We start from the raw sequence: 19,003 nt of genomic DNA on the forward strand, positions 1-19,003 counted from the left end.
TAAATATACATTTGTGGATAATGAGCATGTTTCACTAATACATCAGCCAAAATGCCTCAGGCTTTAACAGCATGTGGAACTATTCATTGAACTGATCTTAATTTACAAACCATAGTTCGAGATGTTATATAGTTTTTCACTCATTTGTTACCAATTCCAGATAATATTCTATATTCTACTGATATAGAAATATTGAAAGTACTTTCCACAGATGAAAATTTGGTTGTAAGCAATTAATATTCTTTCACACTGTTCCAATGACATAATCACAAGAAATGCTTAAAATTATGGTCTAATATGAGATAACACCAAATAATCATTTACAACATCACAAACAAAAGGTGGAAAATAAAACAAAAATATTCTGGCAATTACAAAGAATATATTCAAAACAGTACATTATATATAGCTTAATATATTTCATTAATTTACATTCTATAAAACATAATTACATTATTTACATTTCAAGGCACAAATTTCTAAAACAGCGAACATATGAGCAAATCTCTGCACAAGAGTTAAGAACCACAAAATTCTGATCTCTCTCTCTCTCTCTCTCTCTCTCTCTCTCTCTCTCTCTCTCTCTCACACACACACACACACACACACACACACACATGATCCTTTCTTAATATATAATCATACAAGCCATTTTCTTAAGTTTGTAGAATCTGGATATACATATAGATATGGACTGTACATTTGATACATTCAAGAAGATTCACAGCTGTCTTTTTTTCTCTGTTTTTAAATGTAGAAACAGTAGTAGCTACAATAACTATTTCCAGTTATGTACAGACAGTTGTGATTTCGCACTTTGTATGTCTTTTTCCCCTCAAAAACTACATCTATACACGTTTCACACACAATGCGTACTATCACTTTGGAACTTCAAACACTTTCGTTGCTAATGTTCTTCAGTTGTTTTCACTATGTCAAGTATACACAAGCAACAAAATGACTATATATAGGAAAATGTCTTTTGCATCATCAGTCTTGTATTATTCAGTGTATGTCTCCATTGCACTTAATATGTCAGTCACATATTGCACACTGAAACAGTGTACGACAACTGTACACTTTACATCACACTTTCCACAAGTTGATTTGGAACAACAGTGTCCAATGTACATTCAGTCACACTAAGTACATAAAGCACCCGTACTAACAATAAAACGTCAGTGGGAAAAATATCTGTTCCACAGTCCTGTGTAAACAGGCAGGTAGCTTCTACCTCACATTAAATGTTGACTTTTGTTCAAATCTGCTACCAACTGTTTTCTCAACCCATCCTCGTACTGAGGTGATAGAACTAAATATTGAGGGATGGTATCCTCTACCACAGTTGCTATGGTAGCTAAGTACTCCCTGGAGTTCCCATAGGCCTTCTTCACTTATGCACATAAGAGGAGCACCCTCATCATTCTGTAAAAAAAGCACATACTGAACTTCTTGGAAAAGTGATAAATTAACTTAGATAAGCTAAAAGGCAAATGATATGGAATTAATAGATTACTAACTAAGCATAATGTTCCATTGCTGGATACAATGGTGCAACAAGACTCTTGGAGTCTGGAGGGGAGAGGCAGAGGTTTCTAGACCTAACCAAACATGTTTGCTAAGAACACTGAAGATCAACATTTGCATAAAAATTGGAAAACAAAAACAATTAATGGATGTACAGAAAAGGCACAGCATCATAATTTGAGCATTACAAGAAACCAACTTGTAAAGGGACACCCTTACAATGATGTGAGGGAGGGGTAGATTACAAACTATACTGGATGGTTAGAAACAGTCTGAAAAGCTTGTAAGGGCATTGCAGGACAGGACATGCTGATAAATAACAGTTAAGGAATAAATTCAGCATGTAGTGCCATTTCCAAGTTAATTAGCATTGAGTTAGCCAATCAGGTCATTGCATGTGTAAATTCAAACAGCCAGCCAGAGACAATTTGTGTCAAATGGCTCTGAGCACTATGGGACTAAACATCTCAGGTCATCAGTCCCCTAGAACTTAGAACTACTTAAACCTAACTACCCTAAGGACATTGCACACAGCCATGCCCGAGGCAGGATTCAAACCTGCGACCGTAGCGGTCGCGCGGTCCTGGACTGAAGTGCCTAGAACCACAATTTGTGTCAATCGTTCTCAAGGTGTAAATGATAGTGCACAAGACTGCTCAGACTTGGCTCGGGTTCAATAGTGACTACCACCCCATGTCCAATTTTTGCATCACTCTCTTGTTCGGTTATAGGAAACCAAATGAAGAACACATTTGGGGACACTTGTCTCTGGTGGGCTGCTTGAATTTTCACATACAAAGGCTCGACCGGCTAACTTCAATGCTAATCTTAACAATTATTTCTCAGCACAACTTACCCTGCAACACCATTACAAAAGTTTTTCAGACTGTTTGTGACCAGCTTGTGTATATGAGAAATCATTCTAATCCAAACACCAAATGGTTTATAAAGGGAAACTGGGCATTAAACAACAGTACTTGGAACTACTTCACTGGCAAACATAATCAATAATATGTCTTACATTTCCAGCTTTCCTCGTTTTGATCAAGAAACAAAGAATATACTATCATCATGGCCCCATACACATGTGGACAATGACAACAAGAGAAATCCATAAAAAGTGGAAGAATTTTAGGAAGCACTAAAACATGAGTCATCAAAACTAATCCAAAACCATGTGTAACTACCTTCCAGCTCACAAAAACACAAATAACAATAGCAAATACCTTATCCATGCCCACAAACTTCAACCTTTTTCTTAAATTACCAAAGAGGAACAAGACTTCATCATCCCCAAACACATATTTAGGCTTGTATCAGCTGTATCTGTTGAGATTCAAATTTTACCACCATTGTAATCTTTGGTGTCTATAGATCTCACCATGCATATGTTTTCAAGTCAAATTTTAGTATTTCTGTGTTATTCTCTGTGCAGTGATGCAGTGAGTTGCAGATAAAGTTGTTCAGTAATTACGTGTCATGACTGTTATGTGCCCAGGTTACGCAATCAGCAAAAATGACATTTTGCGCTTAGACAAAAATTCAGATTCGGGAGCTTAAAAGTGGAAATTAATGAGTTTATTAACAGAATGAATATGGTGCATACGACTGCTGCACATGGACTCCCATTAGAAACACTGTCACTCGTAATTTACAACACATGGAGAATATAAGTCAAAGCACTACTCATCAAAAATGACGCTTGAGGAAATGTATCTGGAGACATATTGTGACCTGCAGTGTCTGGTAAAGGAGAACTGTTTGCTGTTGCACAAATTGCATATAAAGCATGGGAAGCGGCTGACAGGAACATAAAAGCAGACTTGATATATCTGTCAATACCACTGAGCTGATGTAAATAAAGAATTGCACAACATCACATCAATATGGCTTTACTTTTTATGGTGGTGTATCCTGTGACAGTCTACCACTTCCCAAGGATCTGCTCACAAAGCAACACTGCTCAAATGCCTCATTCTTCACAAGATGCCACACAGTGATGACGTGAAACAAAATCTTAATGAATTCTTTGATGCTATGGATAAGTTACAAATAATGGATGTCAACATAAACAGTGATCTATAATCAATAATGCTGCTCTACAGTCTTCCTTATAGCTATGACAGTTTTAGATGTGGTGTTGAATCCTGTGGCAGTCTACCAGATGTTGAGATGCTAAAAATAAAAATCTTGGAAGAACACAATGCAAGGATTCAGAATGCTGCGATGTTTATGAAACCAGCAAACATTTTGTGAACAAGCCAGAAAATGCTGTGAGTGAGTGACAACTTGGAACAAAAATTTAAAAAAGGGAAACTGACATACAAATGCAACTTTTGTAACAAGAAGGCACACAAAGATGAGTGCATTTTCAAGAAGAAACTAAGTGTGCAAGCTGCAAACAATGTCAATGAAGCCCATTGCTGTTTACCTATGAATGAGCCTGCTCTGAAGTTTAACAACTCCAAAATTTTTTGGTGCACTGACAATGGTTGGACACACATGCAGAAACACAAAAGAATTTAATGCTTGCAGACAACAGTGCTATGCATGTAAAAAATAAGGGTGATGTTTGCATCACAACTGCAGCCAATTGCGGCAACTCCATAACACAAAAAAACCTTTTTTGTATGCTTAAACTTGGGCCCAGTCTCATTTCAGTGGCAGAGGTTGTGAAAAACAACCACACAGTGACATCGAGAAAACTCATGCAGTTGTATGAGACACTAACAATAAAATCAAAGTGATTGCAAACAGAGTTGCTAACTTGTTTTACTTACAAGTAAATGTTCCAAAGGCATGTCTCATTGTTAAACTGAAGGATACGAGAAGTGATATGCAAATCTGGTATACTTGATCAGGCCACTTTAACTCAGGAGGTACGCTCAAAATGCTCAAAAATGAATATGTGACAGATTTGAAATTCAGTGACGTCGATGTAACAAGATGTACTAAGTGTCTTAAAGGAAAAAAAATCACATCCACTATCTTCACCAAACAAGAAGGGAACTCAAACAAACTTCTGGAATTAATCCACTCTGATGTCTGTTGGCCATTGAGAGAAACATCTGAAGGTGGTGCAAATTTTTTATGATCTTTATATATGACCACAGCAAACGGTGTCAGGTCTATTTCCTTCAGCACAAAGGAGAAGTTGTTAAAATTTTTATTGAATTAAAAAACCTATTGAAAATCAGACTGGACATAAGATTAAGTCCTTCAGTCAGAGAATGGTAAGGAGTATTGCAATGAAAGAATGTACTCCATCCTCAGAAAGGCAAGAATACAGTGGTGTCTAACAGTTCCATATACATCACAGCTGAATGAAAGAACTGCCTGTTAGTTGAAGAGACTCACTGCATGCTGCTCAGGTCATGGCTACCACCATCATGTTGGGCTGAAGCCATCAACACAGCTAACTACATCCAAAATTGTTGCTTAACTAAAATGTTGTCTGATGAAACTCCATATGAGAAGTGATTGAAGAGAAAACCTAATATGTCTCACCTTCGTACATTTGATCAAAAGGCCGTCATCCTGGATAAATCACCAAACAAAGAAAAGGTCAATTCTAAAGGCAAAGGGGAGATTTTTGTAGACTATTCTGATTTTTCAAAAATCTGTCATGTATGGGCACCTAGAGATCACAGGCTTCAAGTGTGAAGTTTCTGGATCATAACAGTATTCAGCCCAAACAAAATTACCTGCACCTACATCAAACAACGGAAAACCCTGGATGGAATGTAACAATGTAACAGTATTATAGGCAGTGTGGTTTCAGTTGTGTGTGTGTGTGTGTGTGTGTGTGTGTGTGTGTGTGTGTGTGTGTGCGCTTGAGCTCAGAATGTGTTCTAAGATTCTACAACAAATCTATGTGAAGGATATTGGACAGAAGTTTTGTGGATCACGTCTACTACCCTTCTTGTTGATGGGTATGACCTATGCTTTTTTTTTTTCTCGTTTAAAGAACTGGGCATGTTTATTTGTTTGAGGAATCTATGATAGATTATAGTTTGAATGGGGTCTAGCTCAGCCACAAATTCAGTATAGAATCTGACAGGGATTCCGTCCAGCCCTGGAGCTTTGTTCAGTTTTAACGATTTCAGCAGTTTCTCAACGCCACTGACACTAATACCTATTTCACTCATCTCTTCAGTGGAATAAGAATTAAATTGAAGCAATTCTCCTGGGTTTTCCTTTGTAAAGAAACATTTGAAAACAGAGTTCATTTCAGTTTTTGCATTGCTACATCCATTTTCAGTTCCTTTCTCATACACTAGGGATGGGACACTAACTTCAATGCCACTAACAGCCTTTACAGATGACCAGAATATCTTTGGGTTTTGTGAAAGATAATTTGACAGTATTCTGCAATGATTAGATTAGATTAGATTTACTTTCATTCCAATTGATCCGTAGTGAGGAGGTCCTCCAGGATGTGGAACATGTCAGAAAAACAACAATACATGACAAATATTTACAACTAAAACAAATAAGCTAATGTACCACTCCACAGGTCCCAAGTGGAATGATCGTCATTTTTTAATGAACACTAAGAGTCATTTTACAAATACTAATGCACTAAATTTAAGATAAAAAAGTTTTTTATTTATTTATAAGGTAATACAACTACTGTAATACTTATTTACAATGAACACATTACTGCACTGAAATGGTGCAGAAGTTAGATTATACTAACACACACACACACACACACACACAAATTTTCAATGAACACATTACTGCACTGAAATTGTGCAGAAGTTATGTTGTACTTATATACAAATTAGTTGGTTTTACTAAGAAATTCATCAATGGAGTAGAAGGAGTTGGCCACCAATAAATCCTTTAGGCTTCTCTTAAACTGAATTTCATTGGTTGTTAAGCTTTTTATGGCTGCTGGCAAGTTATTGAAAATGTGGGTTCCTGAATAATGCACACCTTTTTGTACAAGACTAAGTGACTTTAAATCCTTGTGAAGATTATTCTTATTTCTAGTATTGATTCCATGAATTGAGCTGTTGGTTTGAAAAAGTGATATATTTTTAATGACAAATTTCATTAAGGAATAAATATATTGGGAAGCAGTAGTTAGTATCCCTAGTTCCCTAAACAGGCTTCTGCAGGATGTTCTTGAGTTCACACCACATATAACTCTCACTGCACGTTTTTGTGCCCGGAAAACTTTAGCTTGGCTTGATGAATTACCCCAAAAAATAATCCCATATGACATTATGGAATGAAAGTAAGCATAGTATGCCAGCTTTTTCATTTTTATATCCCCTATGTCTGACAAAATTCGCATTGCAAACAGAGATTTGTTAAGACGCTTCAGAAGTTCTGTGGTGTGCTCCTCCCAGTTGAATTTATTATCAAGCTGTAATCCCAAGAATTTAACACTGTCCACTTCTTCTATCTTCCTGTCATCGTATGTTAGACATATACTCTTGGGACACCCCTTACAAGTTCTGAACTGCATGTAGTCTCTGAAGGCTTCACACATTGCCCTTTTGACAGGCAAATGTGTTTCATTCAGCATGTCTGTATCTATAGTCCTATGCTTTGTTTTACACATACTATGCAGTAGTCCTTGTTTCTTTACAAGTTTCTTTACCATGAATGTATATCATGGAGGGTCCTTCCCAATATGAACTGTTTTACTGGGTACATATCTATCCAGTGCATTGCCAACTATTCTTTTAAACTTGAGCCATAGTTTCTCTACATGCTCCTGCCCTGTGTTGAAAGTTTCAGTTTCTCATTGAGATATAACACTGTTGATTTTTTATCTAGTTTACTGAATGTATGGATCTTTTTGATAGTTTTTGTTGTCCTTTGTACTTTGGTAATTATTGTTGCCACTATCACATCATGATCACTGATACTGGTTGTGATGTGGACATCATCAATGCAGTCAGGGCTATTTGTTACCTTTAGAGCCAATACTCCTATATTTCCATCATGAGTAGTGTTCCAAACTATCTGTTCCAGGTAGATTTCAGAGGAAGCATTTAGTAATATTTCAGGATGTCTTATTATGTTCACCGCTAATAAAATTGTAATTTTCACAATTGTTTGTTGGATGATTAAAGTCTCTACCGATGATACAACATGATTGGGGAACTTGCATACAAGTGAACTGAGGTTTTCTTTAAAGTTTTTGGTTGCACCAGGAGAGAAGTCTGGTGGGCAATGAAAGAATACAATTACAATTTTATGACTGTCTTGCCCAAACAATTTCATATGCAGCTTCAATTTCTATCTTGGTGGATCTGAGTTCCGAGTCACTGGAATGAACCAAATGTGACCTCAGAGCCCAGATGACAGACATCAATCATTTGTTCTAACATGTGCACAATCTGCAGTTGCTTGCACCCTTTTCCCTCAATGATTGACGGAACAGCCTCTGCAACATGCTGAATGAGGCCTCCAGGCAGATGCACTGAGTGCAACTGGCATCCTTTCTTGTTCCTTACCGCCATTTACCTAAAGGGTACCATCATTCGCCATATGTTTGAACTACTCATGCTTAACAGACGTGTACCCTATGGCATTTGCCACCTCTTGATGCTGGACACAACAGGTTTCCGCAAAACAAGTGAAGTGAGTCCCACTGGGTCAGTTTCCGTTTAGTGAAAGACAGCACCTTAAACCTATTGCTAAGGGAGAGCAGTATAACACCCTGAGCCCTCCCTGGTTCCCTTTGTCACAATACAGGATGCCTATATCTACCATTGAAACACCACTTGCAGTCAAATGGAGAAGTAATAACAGATCCTGTACTTTCTGCAGAGGAGACAGGATCCACAGGACAGGATAGTACTTGAGATACCTTTGGTACTGGTACCACCACTATGTGATACCTCTGTTCAGATGAAACAGATTATCACCAAAGAGGAGACATCAACATGAATTCCACTGGAGGAGACTTCAATGGCGATACACTGATCCAGAGCCATTGTCAGAGGATGAACCATTCCATGGCTCTGAAGAAAATGGGCTTCCAACCACCACAGACCAAGAATTCAGTCCCAATGATGACTTACCATTTGATGAATTCAATAATTCTTTAAGTGTCATACCTGTCCAACACACTCAACAGTCATCTTCAATTCATGGTGCTAACTTCGTGTCAAATGCAACAGGGATCAGTGCCGTGACGCAATACATGGTCCTGATCACTGAGACTGGTTTGAGGCTACATACACACAAGAAAAAAAGTTTTGCATCACCCTGCTTCCCAGAACTCCTGAAGACGGACATTGACTGTGGATATTGTATCACAGACACAGTCCCTTTGACTGTTCAGAGATGTAACTAAACACGCCCAAAGGTGTAAACAACCGTGCATGAGCAGCACCTATTAGATCGAGGTGGTCCAAGAGACGATCAGTTCCGGTCATTCCACCAGGAAGGAAGTACGTGGCTCGTGTTGTCTATAGTTCAACCATGCCTAGACAGTCAATACCGCAGTTTGGTGACATCCTCAATGTTATTTTGTGCCGGGAAGTGCTCTCAACAAGGGAAGTGTCCAGGAGTCTCAGAGTGAACCAAAGCAATGTTGTTTGGACATGGAGGAGATACAAGGAGACAGGAACTGTCGATGACATACCTCCCTTCGCCTGCCCTAGGGTGTATAACCACTAACTACGGATTATGGGTCAGAGGAACCCTGACAGCAACCCCACCATGTTGAATAATGCTTTTCATGCAACCACAGGAGATCATGTTACGACTCAAACTGTGTGCAAATAGGCTGCATGATGCGCAACTTCACTTCTGACTTCCATGGCGAGGTCCATATTTGCAACCATGACACAATGCAGCCCAACAACATGCCGAATGGACCGCAACCCTATCAGACTGAATGCCTCAGACGCACTCTCCAGCGAGTGCAGCAAGGTGGAGGTTTCCTGCTGTTTTGGGTTGGCATTATGTTGAGCCAATGTATACCACTGGTGGTCATTGAAGGTGCTGTAATGGCTGTACAATATGTGAATGCCATCCTCCGAGTGATAGTGCAACCAAATGGGCAGCATATTGGTGAGACGTTAGTCTTCATGGATGACAATTCGCGCCCCCATCTTGCACATCTTGTGAATGACTTCCTTCATGATAATGACATCGCTCAACTAGAGTGGCCAGCATGTTCTCCAGACATGAACCCTATCAAAAATGCCTGGGGTAGATTGAAAAAGGCTGTTTATGGTCGCTGTGACCCACCAACCAGTCTGAAGGATCTATGCCGGATCGCCATTGAGGAGTGGGACAATCTGGATCAACAGTGCCTAGATGAACTTGTGAATATTATGCCACAATGAATACAGGCATGCACCAATGCAAGAGGACGTACTACTGGATATTAGAGGCACTAGTGCGTACAGCAGTCTGGACCACCACCGGTGAAGGTCTCGCAGTATGGTGGTACAACATGAAATGTGTGGTTTCCATGAACAATAAAAAGAGTGGAAATGATGTTTATGTTGATCTCTATTCCAATTTTCAGTACAGGTTCTGGAACTCTCTGAAGTGAGGTGATGCAAAACTTTTTTGAAGTGTGTATGATGAAATCAGGTCACCAGTGAAAAATGATATCTGGGACATTGTAGACGTATCAACAAATGAAAGGATAATTGACTGTAGGGCTGTTTTGAGGAACAAATACAGAACTGATGGATCTTTGCTGAGGAGGAAAGCATGAGTAGTTGAATGAGGAGTCAACTGGAGTTGACTTTGTGGAAACATTCTCCACAGTTGCAGAACAGAATCATTTTGACTACTCATAGCTCTGCCCCTCAAATTTGACTAGCGTGTCTCACAGCTTGATATCACCACTGCATTTCTGAATGGTGAAATTGACACATATTCATGGAACAGCAGGAATCACTGGTCAAATCATTACAAAAGATGAAAGATTTGGAAAAAGATAATCATATAGTCAAGAAAGCAAGTGAAATGCTCCAAACACTGAAATCTGGTGGTAAAGTGTGTAAATTAAAAAAAAAAAACCTATTTATGGACTGCACCAAGCTGGTTGACTGTGATGAGCCAAGTTGAATGCAAGCATAACAATAATTGGATTGCAACTCACACATTCAGATCCACGTTTCTTTGTAGACAGTGTACGAAATGTCCAGTCTTCCTACTCATTCATGTAGATGATATCATAATTGCTTCAGCAAACCAAGAAAAGACAAAACAAATCAAGAATGAGTTTTCAGCCAGATCTGATGTCAAGGATCTTGGGGACAATGCTCCACACTACTTGGTAATGGAGATAAAAATATAATTCCATCTGAACAGACTGAAGCCAAAACTCAACAGCATCTCTATATTAGACAAAAAATTAAGTCAGAAAACAGAAAAGAATTTGTCAAAAGAACTACCAGTATGTAGAAGCCATAAATGATGAAACTTGACATGTGACACAGTGACAATAAATAGATTAATAGCCTGGGAAAAATGGAGTTTTCATAAAAAATGCTGAGACTTGTACACATTCACAGAGATTAGAAAAGAGACTTCAAAGATTATAATAATAGACAGATGGAAGCACTAGAAGAAAAAATTTAGTCATTGCAAGAGCTTCTAACTTGTGAGAAACCAGCAAAATGATTACAGTTTGCACAGCCCCAAAAGGAGAACTTACATCTAAAACCACCAACTCTGCAGCAAACTGAACACTGTTGTCATGAACTGTAATACAATAATTCACCTGTGAATGTGAGAAGTGCAAAGTACCCAGAAAACTTGCAGCTGTAACCTTACACAGAAATATCAAAGAATGCAGGGAAAAAGGAAGAATACCAAATGACTGGAAACAAGCCCTCATGACTCATTACAAAAAAAAGAGGAGACAATGCAGTCCAACAATTACAGAGGCCTCTCCTTACCACCTGTCTCTCACAGAATTCTTTCAACAGCACTACTGAACAAGATAAAAAATGAGCAGAACACAGAATTGGTGAATACTATGCTGGGTTCAGAAAGAAAAGAAAAAGATGTCTAGGACAAATTTTTAACCAGAAAATGATCTTTAGAAATTGAACTACACATAGCTTCAACACAGCTGTCATTTTGATTGGCTTTAAAAAGCCCTACAATTCCATAGATAAAGTTACTCTTCACATTAAAAGAATTTAATATACACTCCTGGAAATGGAAAAAAGAACACATTGACACCGGTGTGTCAGACCCACCATACTTGCTCTGGACACTGTGAGAGGGCTGTACAAGCAATGATCACACGCACGGCACAGCGGACACACCAGGAACCGCGGTGTTGGCCGTCGAATGGCGCTAGCTGCGCAGCATTTGTGCACCGCCGCCGTCGGTGTCAGCCAGTTTGCCGTGGCATACGGAGCTCCATCGCAGTCTTTAACACTAGTAGCATGCCGCGACAGCGTGGACGTGAACCGTATGTGCAGTTGACGGACTTTGAGCGAGGGCGTATACTGGGCATGCGGGAGGCCGGGTGGACGTACCGCCGAATTGCTCAACACGTGGGGTGTGAGGTCTCCACAGTACATCGATGTTGTCGCCAGTGGTAGGCGGAAGGTGCACGTGCCCGTCGACCTGGGACCGGACCGCAGCGACGCACGGATGCACGCCAAGACCGTAGGATCCTACGCAGTGCCGTAGGGGACCGCACCGCCACTTCCCAGCAAATTAGGGACACTGTTGCTCCTGGGGTATCGGCGAGGACCATTCGCAACCGTCTCCATGAAGCTGGGCTACGGTCCCGCACACCGTTAGGCCGTCTTCCGCTCACGCCCCAACATCGTGCAGCCCGCCTCCAGTGGTGTCGCGACAGGCGTGAATGGAGGGACGAATGGAGACGTGTCGTCTTCTGCGATGAGAGTCGCTTCTGCCTTGGTGCCAATGATGGTCGTATGCGTGTTTGGCGCCGTGCAGGTGAGCGCCACAATCAGGACTGCATACGACCGAGGCACACAGGGCCAACACCCGGCATCATGGTGTGGGGAGCGATCTCCTACACCGGCCGTACACCACTGGTGATCGTCGAGGGGACACTGAATAGTGCACGGTACATCCAAACCGTCATCGAACCCATCGTTCTACCATTCCTAGACCGGCAAGGGAACTTGCTGTTCCAACAGGACAATGCACGTCCGCATGTATCCCGTGCCACCCAACGTGCTCTAGAAGGTGTAAGTCAACTACCCTGGCCAGCAAGATCTCCGGATCTGTCCCCCATTGAGCATGTTTGGGACTGGATGAAGCGTCGTCTCACGCGGTCTGCACGTCCAGCACGAACGCTGGTCCAACTGAGGCGCCAGGTGGAAATGGCATAGCAAGCCGTTCCACAGGACTACATCCAGCATCTCTACGATCGTCTCCATGGGAGAATAGCAGCCTGCATTGCTGCGAAAGGTGGATATACACTGTACTAGTGCCGACATTGTGCATGCTCTGTTGCCTGTGTCTATGTGCCTGTGGTTCTGTCAGTGTGATCATGTGATGTATCTGACCCCAGGAATGTGTCAATAAAGTTTCCCCTTCCTGGGACAATGAATTCACGGTGTTCTTATTTCAATTTCCAGGAGTGTAGATACGACATGCAAGGAAATAAGGTCACAAGAAAATGGGAAAATGATGTAAAAAAGGATTTAGGAATCTGCTGGTGACAAGAATAAGTGAGAGGTGAAATGTCTCACTTTTGCTGCTGCTATTTTAGCAATTCCCAACAACATTTCAAGTGCAAAGATAATGGCAGAAAGTGTTCATGAAACTGCAACTAAAACTGCAAATACGTTATGGAAGACAATATGCTTTGAATTCAAAATTAGTAGCAAAAAACTGAAAGTAACACATATAATGTATCAAGGAGCAGGATGGGGAGGGTTAGCAGAGGTAAATTTTGTCATTGAGCTATCCAATGCCAGGTTTTATGCTCACTTTCCAATACGTGTTTGAGTGGTTAGACACTGGACTCACATTCGGGAGGACGACGGTTCAATCCCGCGTCCGGCCATCCTGATTTAGGTTTTCCGTGATTTCCCTACATCGCTCCAGGCAAATGCCAGGATGGTTCCTCTGAAAGGGCACGGCCGACTTCCTTCCCTAATCCGATGAGACCGATGACCTCGCTGTCTGGTCTCCTTCCCCAAACAACCCAACCCCAACCCAATATGTGTTTTTATTCGTATTAAGTGATACTATTTGTCACATAGAAACAATTATTCCATTTTATACAGTTTTGATTTTGTAGAAGCATTTATTTTGGGAATATTGTTTGTCACAAGGTATAAGCATAATATTTTCCAGAAATTCTATCATTTATCTTGGAATAAGGAAAACAGTTGAAAACAAAAGTACAAGATATTTATTCAGTTAATGCAAGGGATTCCAGTATGGTGTGTTAACTTTAAATTGGCCACTCAGTTCCCAAATATTGATAATCCTGAACTGGTAGAATTTCATGGATGTTGGTAGGCTTTAGGTGGTAGTCATTTGTTTTTAGTTGCAGACAACTTTACCCAACTAATAGTAGTGTGTGAGGTAGTCATTGTTGACTGCATTGTTCACTTTATTTCATAGTGCTTACTTTCTTGGTGATAAGTGTATGTAATTGTTGGAATTAGGAGCTTTATTAAAATGTCAATACATAAGACAATTTCTGTTTTGATTACAAACAACATTTAAGCAATTTTTATCTCAATGTGTGACTTTTGCTTTTGTGGAAGCATGAACCACAAGTTAAAGTGGCTACACTGCGGGCGGCAGGTGAGGCTTCCCCCCTCCCCCCACACACAGCCCTCAACCTGTGGTGGTCATGCTTTCATGCTTGCTCTCTCCACTTCCCACAATACCCTCTGGCATCAGCCAACTTACTTAAAGTGATATACTGTAATTGAACTGTGGGAAAAAAGTTGCCTGTTATGCAGAGGTGTGTCTGAATGTACTTACATAACAAGGAGACTTTTCAGCATCTGTGAACCCTGCACAAATTTCATTCTCAGTGATGAATCCAGCGTAATGTTTTGTAGAATTACATTCCTTCAGATCTATTGTTGGCACTGGTAGATAGTGCAAGTACTGGGTAATATTTATTACTGCAACAGAAAGTAGTTATTTTATGTAAGTAGAAGGAAACATTCTCAGATTGAGGCAAATATAGTTTTCTAAACATTAATGAAGAACTCTCAAGACCAGATAAAATCTAATTCTTGCCAAAAAACATGAAATGTAAACATACCCATACATAAGTTGCACTATATCCTAGGAATGCAGATACACATACTGAAGTTCAGTTTATAGAGGGAAAACAGTAAAAATGCCTCAGAGGGTAGCCCTGACATTTGTATGACTTCACAAACAACTTACCACCAGGTGATGTATAACCCCATCCTGCTGTGACACAAAGTTGCCGAGGTTCAATCTCCTTGGCAGGTAGACAGGCAGCTCCTACATATCTTGTAAACAGCAGTGGCTTTGAGAGCTCCACAAGAGCAATATCATTATTGTACAAAAATTGGTTAAATTTTACTTGTGGGTGGGCCACTATGGAAAGAACTTCTCGAATCTGTGTGTCTGGCTTTTCATTGTCAAACATTGAACCACCAGCAAATGCAGCCCAGTTATCAGGCTTCATATCTTTGTCCCTGAAAAGAAAATATGGATGAAAATCATCAGATAGTTTTTATATTTTTAAGACATACAAAAACAAATGTGTGTACTTATGACTGACCAAGATGTTAAATTTCAGGCAAGAATTTCCTGTTTCCATGCACAATGAAATAATAAATTAGCTTGGGTTTGAGAGAGAGAGAGAGAGAGAGAGAGAGAGAGAGAGAGAGAGAGAGAGAGAGAGAGATAAATGGTTGCAATTGCCTATAGCCTTGACTACCACAGTGGGAACAATACAGTATAATGTAACTCATGTTTAACAATGCTGGTCATTATTAATCCTACATTGTTCACGTGGATGCCAATAGACACAAGCAGCCAACATGAACTAACAACAATAAAGAAAACCTCAGATGAAAATATGCCTCAAAGCTGAAAAAGCTGCAGTTCATTTAATTTAATATTCCACTGTTTATCAAGCACACTATAAGGTAAATTGATGACATCTGACTAAACACATGTAGAGATTTTAAAGACTCTTCCTCCCACATTCAGAAACTGTAACCTCAATTTTTCAAATTAGATCTGTATAAGGTATATAAATTTCTGTGTAATGTCAAGTTTTTAAAATAATTGTGGCAATGAAAAATAAATATCTATAATATAAATTAGAGCTATACTGTGTTCCATCACAAGAATACACCTGATGTAAACATTACATAATGTATTCTTCTGTTTTTGCCTGAATCCCATTGGATCTCATTTCACGTGGAGCAGAAGTCACAACTGTATCCAGTACAGTCAAGTACGATCATAAGGATGCATTTTATGTTGTGTTACATGCACACAGACTGAGTGATAATGGGGGACAACAGCTTTACCGGCACATTTAACTTGGACAGCACTGGCCAGCCAGCTGATCCAACTAAGCTTCAGTGATGTGAGTAGTTGCAGTTCAGACTTAAAAAGAGAAGAGTGAAGAAACAGTATAGCTTCGAATGCCATTTAATTTCTTAAAGAGAATGAAATAATATGCAGTAAAACTCTAGCACTACCTCTTGCTTCTTAGGTGACCAAATGGAAGGCATAAAATGCTCTCATTCTCACCTAACATAGCATTCTAATTACAAACATTAGAATATCTTAAACTTTCATTTAACGTAACTCAGTAATGAGGTACCTAATACATAAGTAGGATCTACTTACAAGGGAACAACACCAGTGTACATGTGTTCCGGCTTCTGAGCAATCATGGAGTTTGTGTTTGTTTACGTGAGGTTCATTCTTATGATGAATAGAGTATAATCCCCATACATATCTGTACAAATAGGTCAGCACTAGTCATAATTTATCATTGGTGTACTTTGTAGTTGATGCTTCTGCCTACTAGTGTATATCATGATTCATTTCACATTCATGAAGGATATGCTTCATGATGGAATTTATGGAACAAAATGTGTTAATGAATGAATGTTGCAGTAAGGAGTAATTCTCTAAAAGAGTAAATATTCTAATTGTTTCAATAACACAGTTCAGCCACACCACATCACATAATTACACATCCTTAACATTTTTCATGTTGTTAAGTTCTGTGACACAGATCAAAAAACAGAATGAAGAATCAAAGCCCAAGCCTGGCAGACTTAATATACAATGAACATGTTAAAATAATTTCATAACAATAATGGAAATTACTGGATGGAGTAATACGTAAAATACATTTACTGGACTGACACAGGGAGCACAGTAACACATAACACAAAACAGCATTCACTCTATCTTTTGAACACTAGCTCTTTTTGCTGCAATTGGACACACTTTCACATACACAACCACCCAAACATACACACCCATCGCCAAGATGGGGAGGGGGTAAGGAAGGATGCAGGGAGGAGCTAACAGGAAAGAGGCAGGTCTTTGGACAAATGTTTTTGTGGCTGCACAGTAATATGGAAAACATATAGAGAGTACAACAAAATGAGATGCAGCATGAGGAAGACAGGGAGAGGGGAACTGAGAGGGGTAAAAATAAAGGGGAGGGGGAAAAGGAGAGAAAGGGAGGGGAGAGAGAAGGGTGAGGGGCTGAAAAGGGGGCATGAGAGAGAGTCCACATGGGGGGGGGGGGGGAAGAGTGGTGGGAGAAAGCAGGGCATGATCTGGATGGAGGAGGAGTGGTATGGATAGAAGAGAGAAGGGTAAAGGCAAGGTGACACATTGGGAAAAAGTTAGTGGAGGTTTTGCCCATGGGAACTGTGAGAGTGCATGGAGTATTCATGAGACAATGGCCATCTGTGCAGTCCAGAGAAACTTGTGCTAGTAGGGAGCATCCAAATGGCCAGCATAGTGAAGCAGCTGTTGAAGTCATTTGTGTCTTGATGTGCTCGGAAACTGGATAGTCGGCAGTTTGCCATGTGCAACATGCTTGGTAACTGGATAGTCAAGCTGGCAGTTTGCCACAGGTTGTTGGTGAGCATTCATGCAAACAGACTGTTGGTTACTTGTCATGCTCACATAGAATGCTGTACAGCAATTGGAGCATCGCAGATCAATAACATGGCTGCTTTCGCTCATGGCTCAGTCTTATATTGGGTAGGAAATGCCTGTGACTGGACTGCAGTAGGAGGTGGTGGGTGGGTGGGTGGGTGTATGGGACAGGTCTTGCAGCTGTCCCAACCAAGAGGAAACAACCTGTGGGTTGTAGTATTGGGAGTAGGATTGGAAAAGGGAATAGGCTATTCTGTGTGTTGGGTGGGCAGTGGAACACTACTTTGGATGATGTGGGTAGGATTTTAAGTAGGATATTCCTCATCTCAGGACACTACATAAAGAAGTCAAAGCTCTGGTGGAAGATGTAGTTGACCTTTCAAGGCCAGGGTGATAATGGGTGATCAAAGGAGTGCTGGTCTGTGGCTGGTTAACAGGTTTATTGTTGTCAGAGAAGTAGATGGCATGGGAGACATGTTTGTGGATGGATTGGATAGGTTATTGCCTTTTAGTAAAGGTTCTGGTAAGGTTAACTGTATATTTAAATGATTCCTCCTTATCATTGCACATGCGGTGTCCACAGACAGTGAGGCTGTAAGGAAGAGACTTTTTGACGTGGAATGGGTCAAGCTGTCAAAGTGGAGGCACTGCTGGTGGTTGGTGCTCTTGATATGGACATATATATTAATGGAGCCATCTGAGAGGTGAAGACCAACACCTAGGATTCCTCCAGATGGTCCTTAAATAAGTTATCATAGGATAATGCCATCTGAGTACCCGTGGCAGTACTGATTTTGTTTGTAGATTTGGCCTTCAAAAGTGAAATAATTCTGAATTGAGATATGGTTGGCTAGGAGGATTAGGAAAGAGATGGTGGGTTTGGTATCAGGAGGATGTTGGTGTATAAGGATTTCACCACCACAGAATGAACCTCTAACTTCATTGACCAACACCTCCAAACTGTTATCCGTAGCCTCCCATCCTACATCCAACACACTGTGCACTTCCTCCACAGTTCCAGTCCTGTTGCCATCAGAATCCTTGGTGGTCACTGTGTATGCGACATCCTTACACACCAACATCCCACATGCTCATGGCCATAATGCTGACTTTCCCAGGGTTCTCTGAATACCAAACCATTATATCTTTCCTAATCCTCCTAACCAACCACATCCTGACTTATAATTATTTCATATTCAAAGGCCAAATCTAAAAACAAATCCATGGTACTGCTATGGGTACTCACATGGCACCATCATTTCCCATCTGGAGGAATCCTTCCAGTCCAGGCAGCAATGAAAGCCTCTTGACATTTTCATGATCTGGATTCATGGCAAGGACAACCTTTGCTCTTTCCCCCATAATCTCAACAACTATTTCCAAATCTGCTTCATCTGGTCCT

The 19,003-nt window shown here is 40.3% G+C and overlaps 1 protein-coding gene across 1 annotated transcript in view; it reads right to left on the bottom strand.

The window, feature by feature from the left end:
- Positions 1–362: 362 nt before the first annotated feature.
- Positions 363–19,003, bottom strand: part of LOC126236986 (uncharacterized) — an 86,763-nt gene continuing 68,122 nt past the window's right edge. The window contains exons 18-20 of the mRNA XM_049946710.1: positions 14,875–15,152; positions 14,458–14,603; positions 363–1,425 (exon numbers count right to left, since the gene is read on the bottom strand). Coding sequence (XP_049802667.1) covers positions 1,231–1,425; positions 14,458–14,603; positions 14,875–15,152 — 619 coding nt within the window. The 3' untranslated portion in view covers positions 363–1,230. The remainder of the gene's footprint in view (positions 1,426–14,457; positions 14,604–14,874; positions 15,153–19,003) is intronic.

Source organism: Schistocerca nitens, chromosome 2 (assembly GCF_023898315.1).
Source record: "Schistocerca nitens isolate TAMUIC-IGC-003100 chromosome 2, iqSchNite1.1, whole genome shotgun sequence".
NCBI classification, from domain to species: domain Eukaryota; kingdom Metazoa; phylum Arthropoda; class Insecta; order Orthoptera; family Acrididae; genus Schistocerca; species Schistocerca nitens.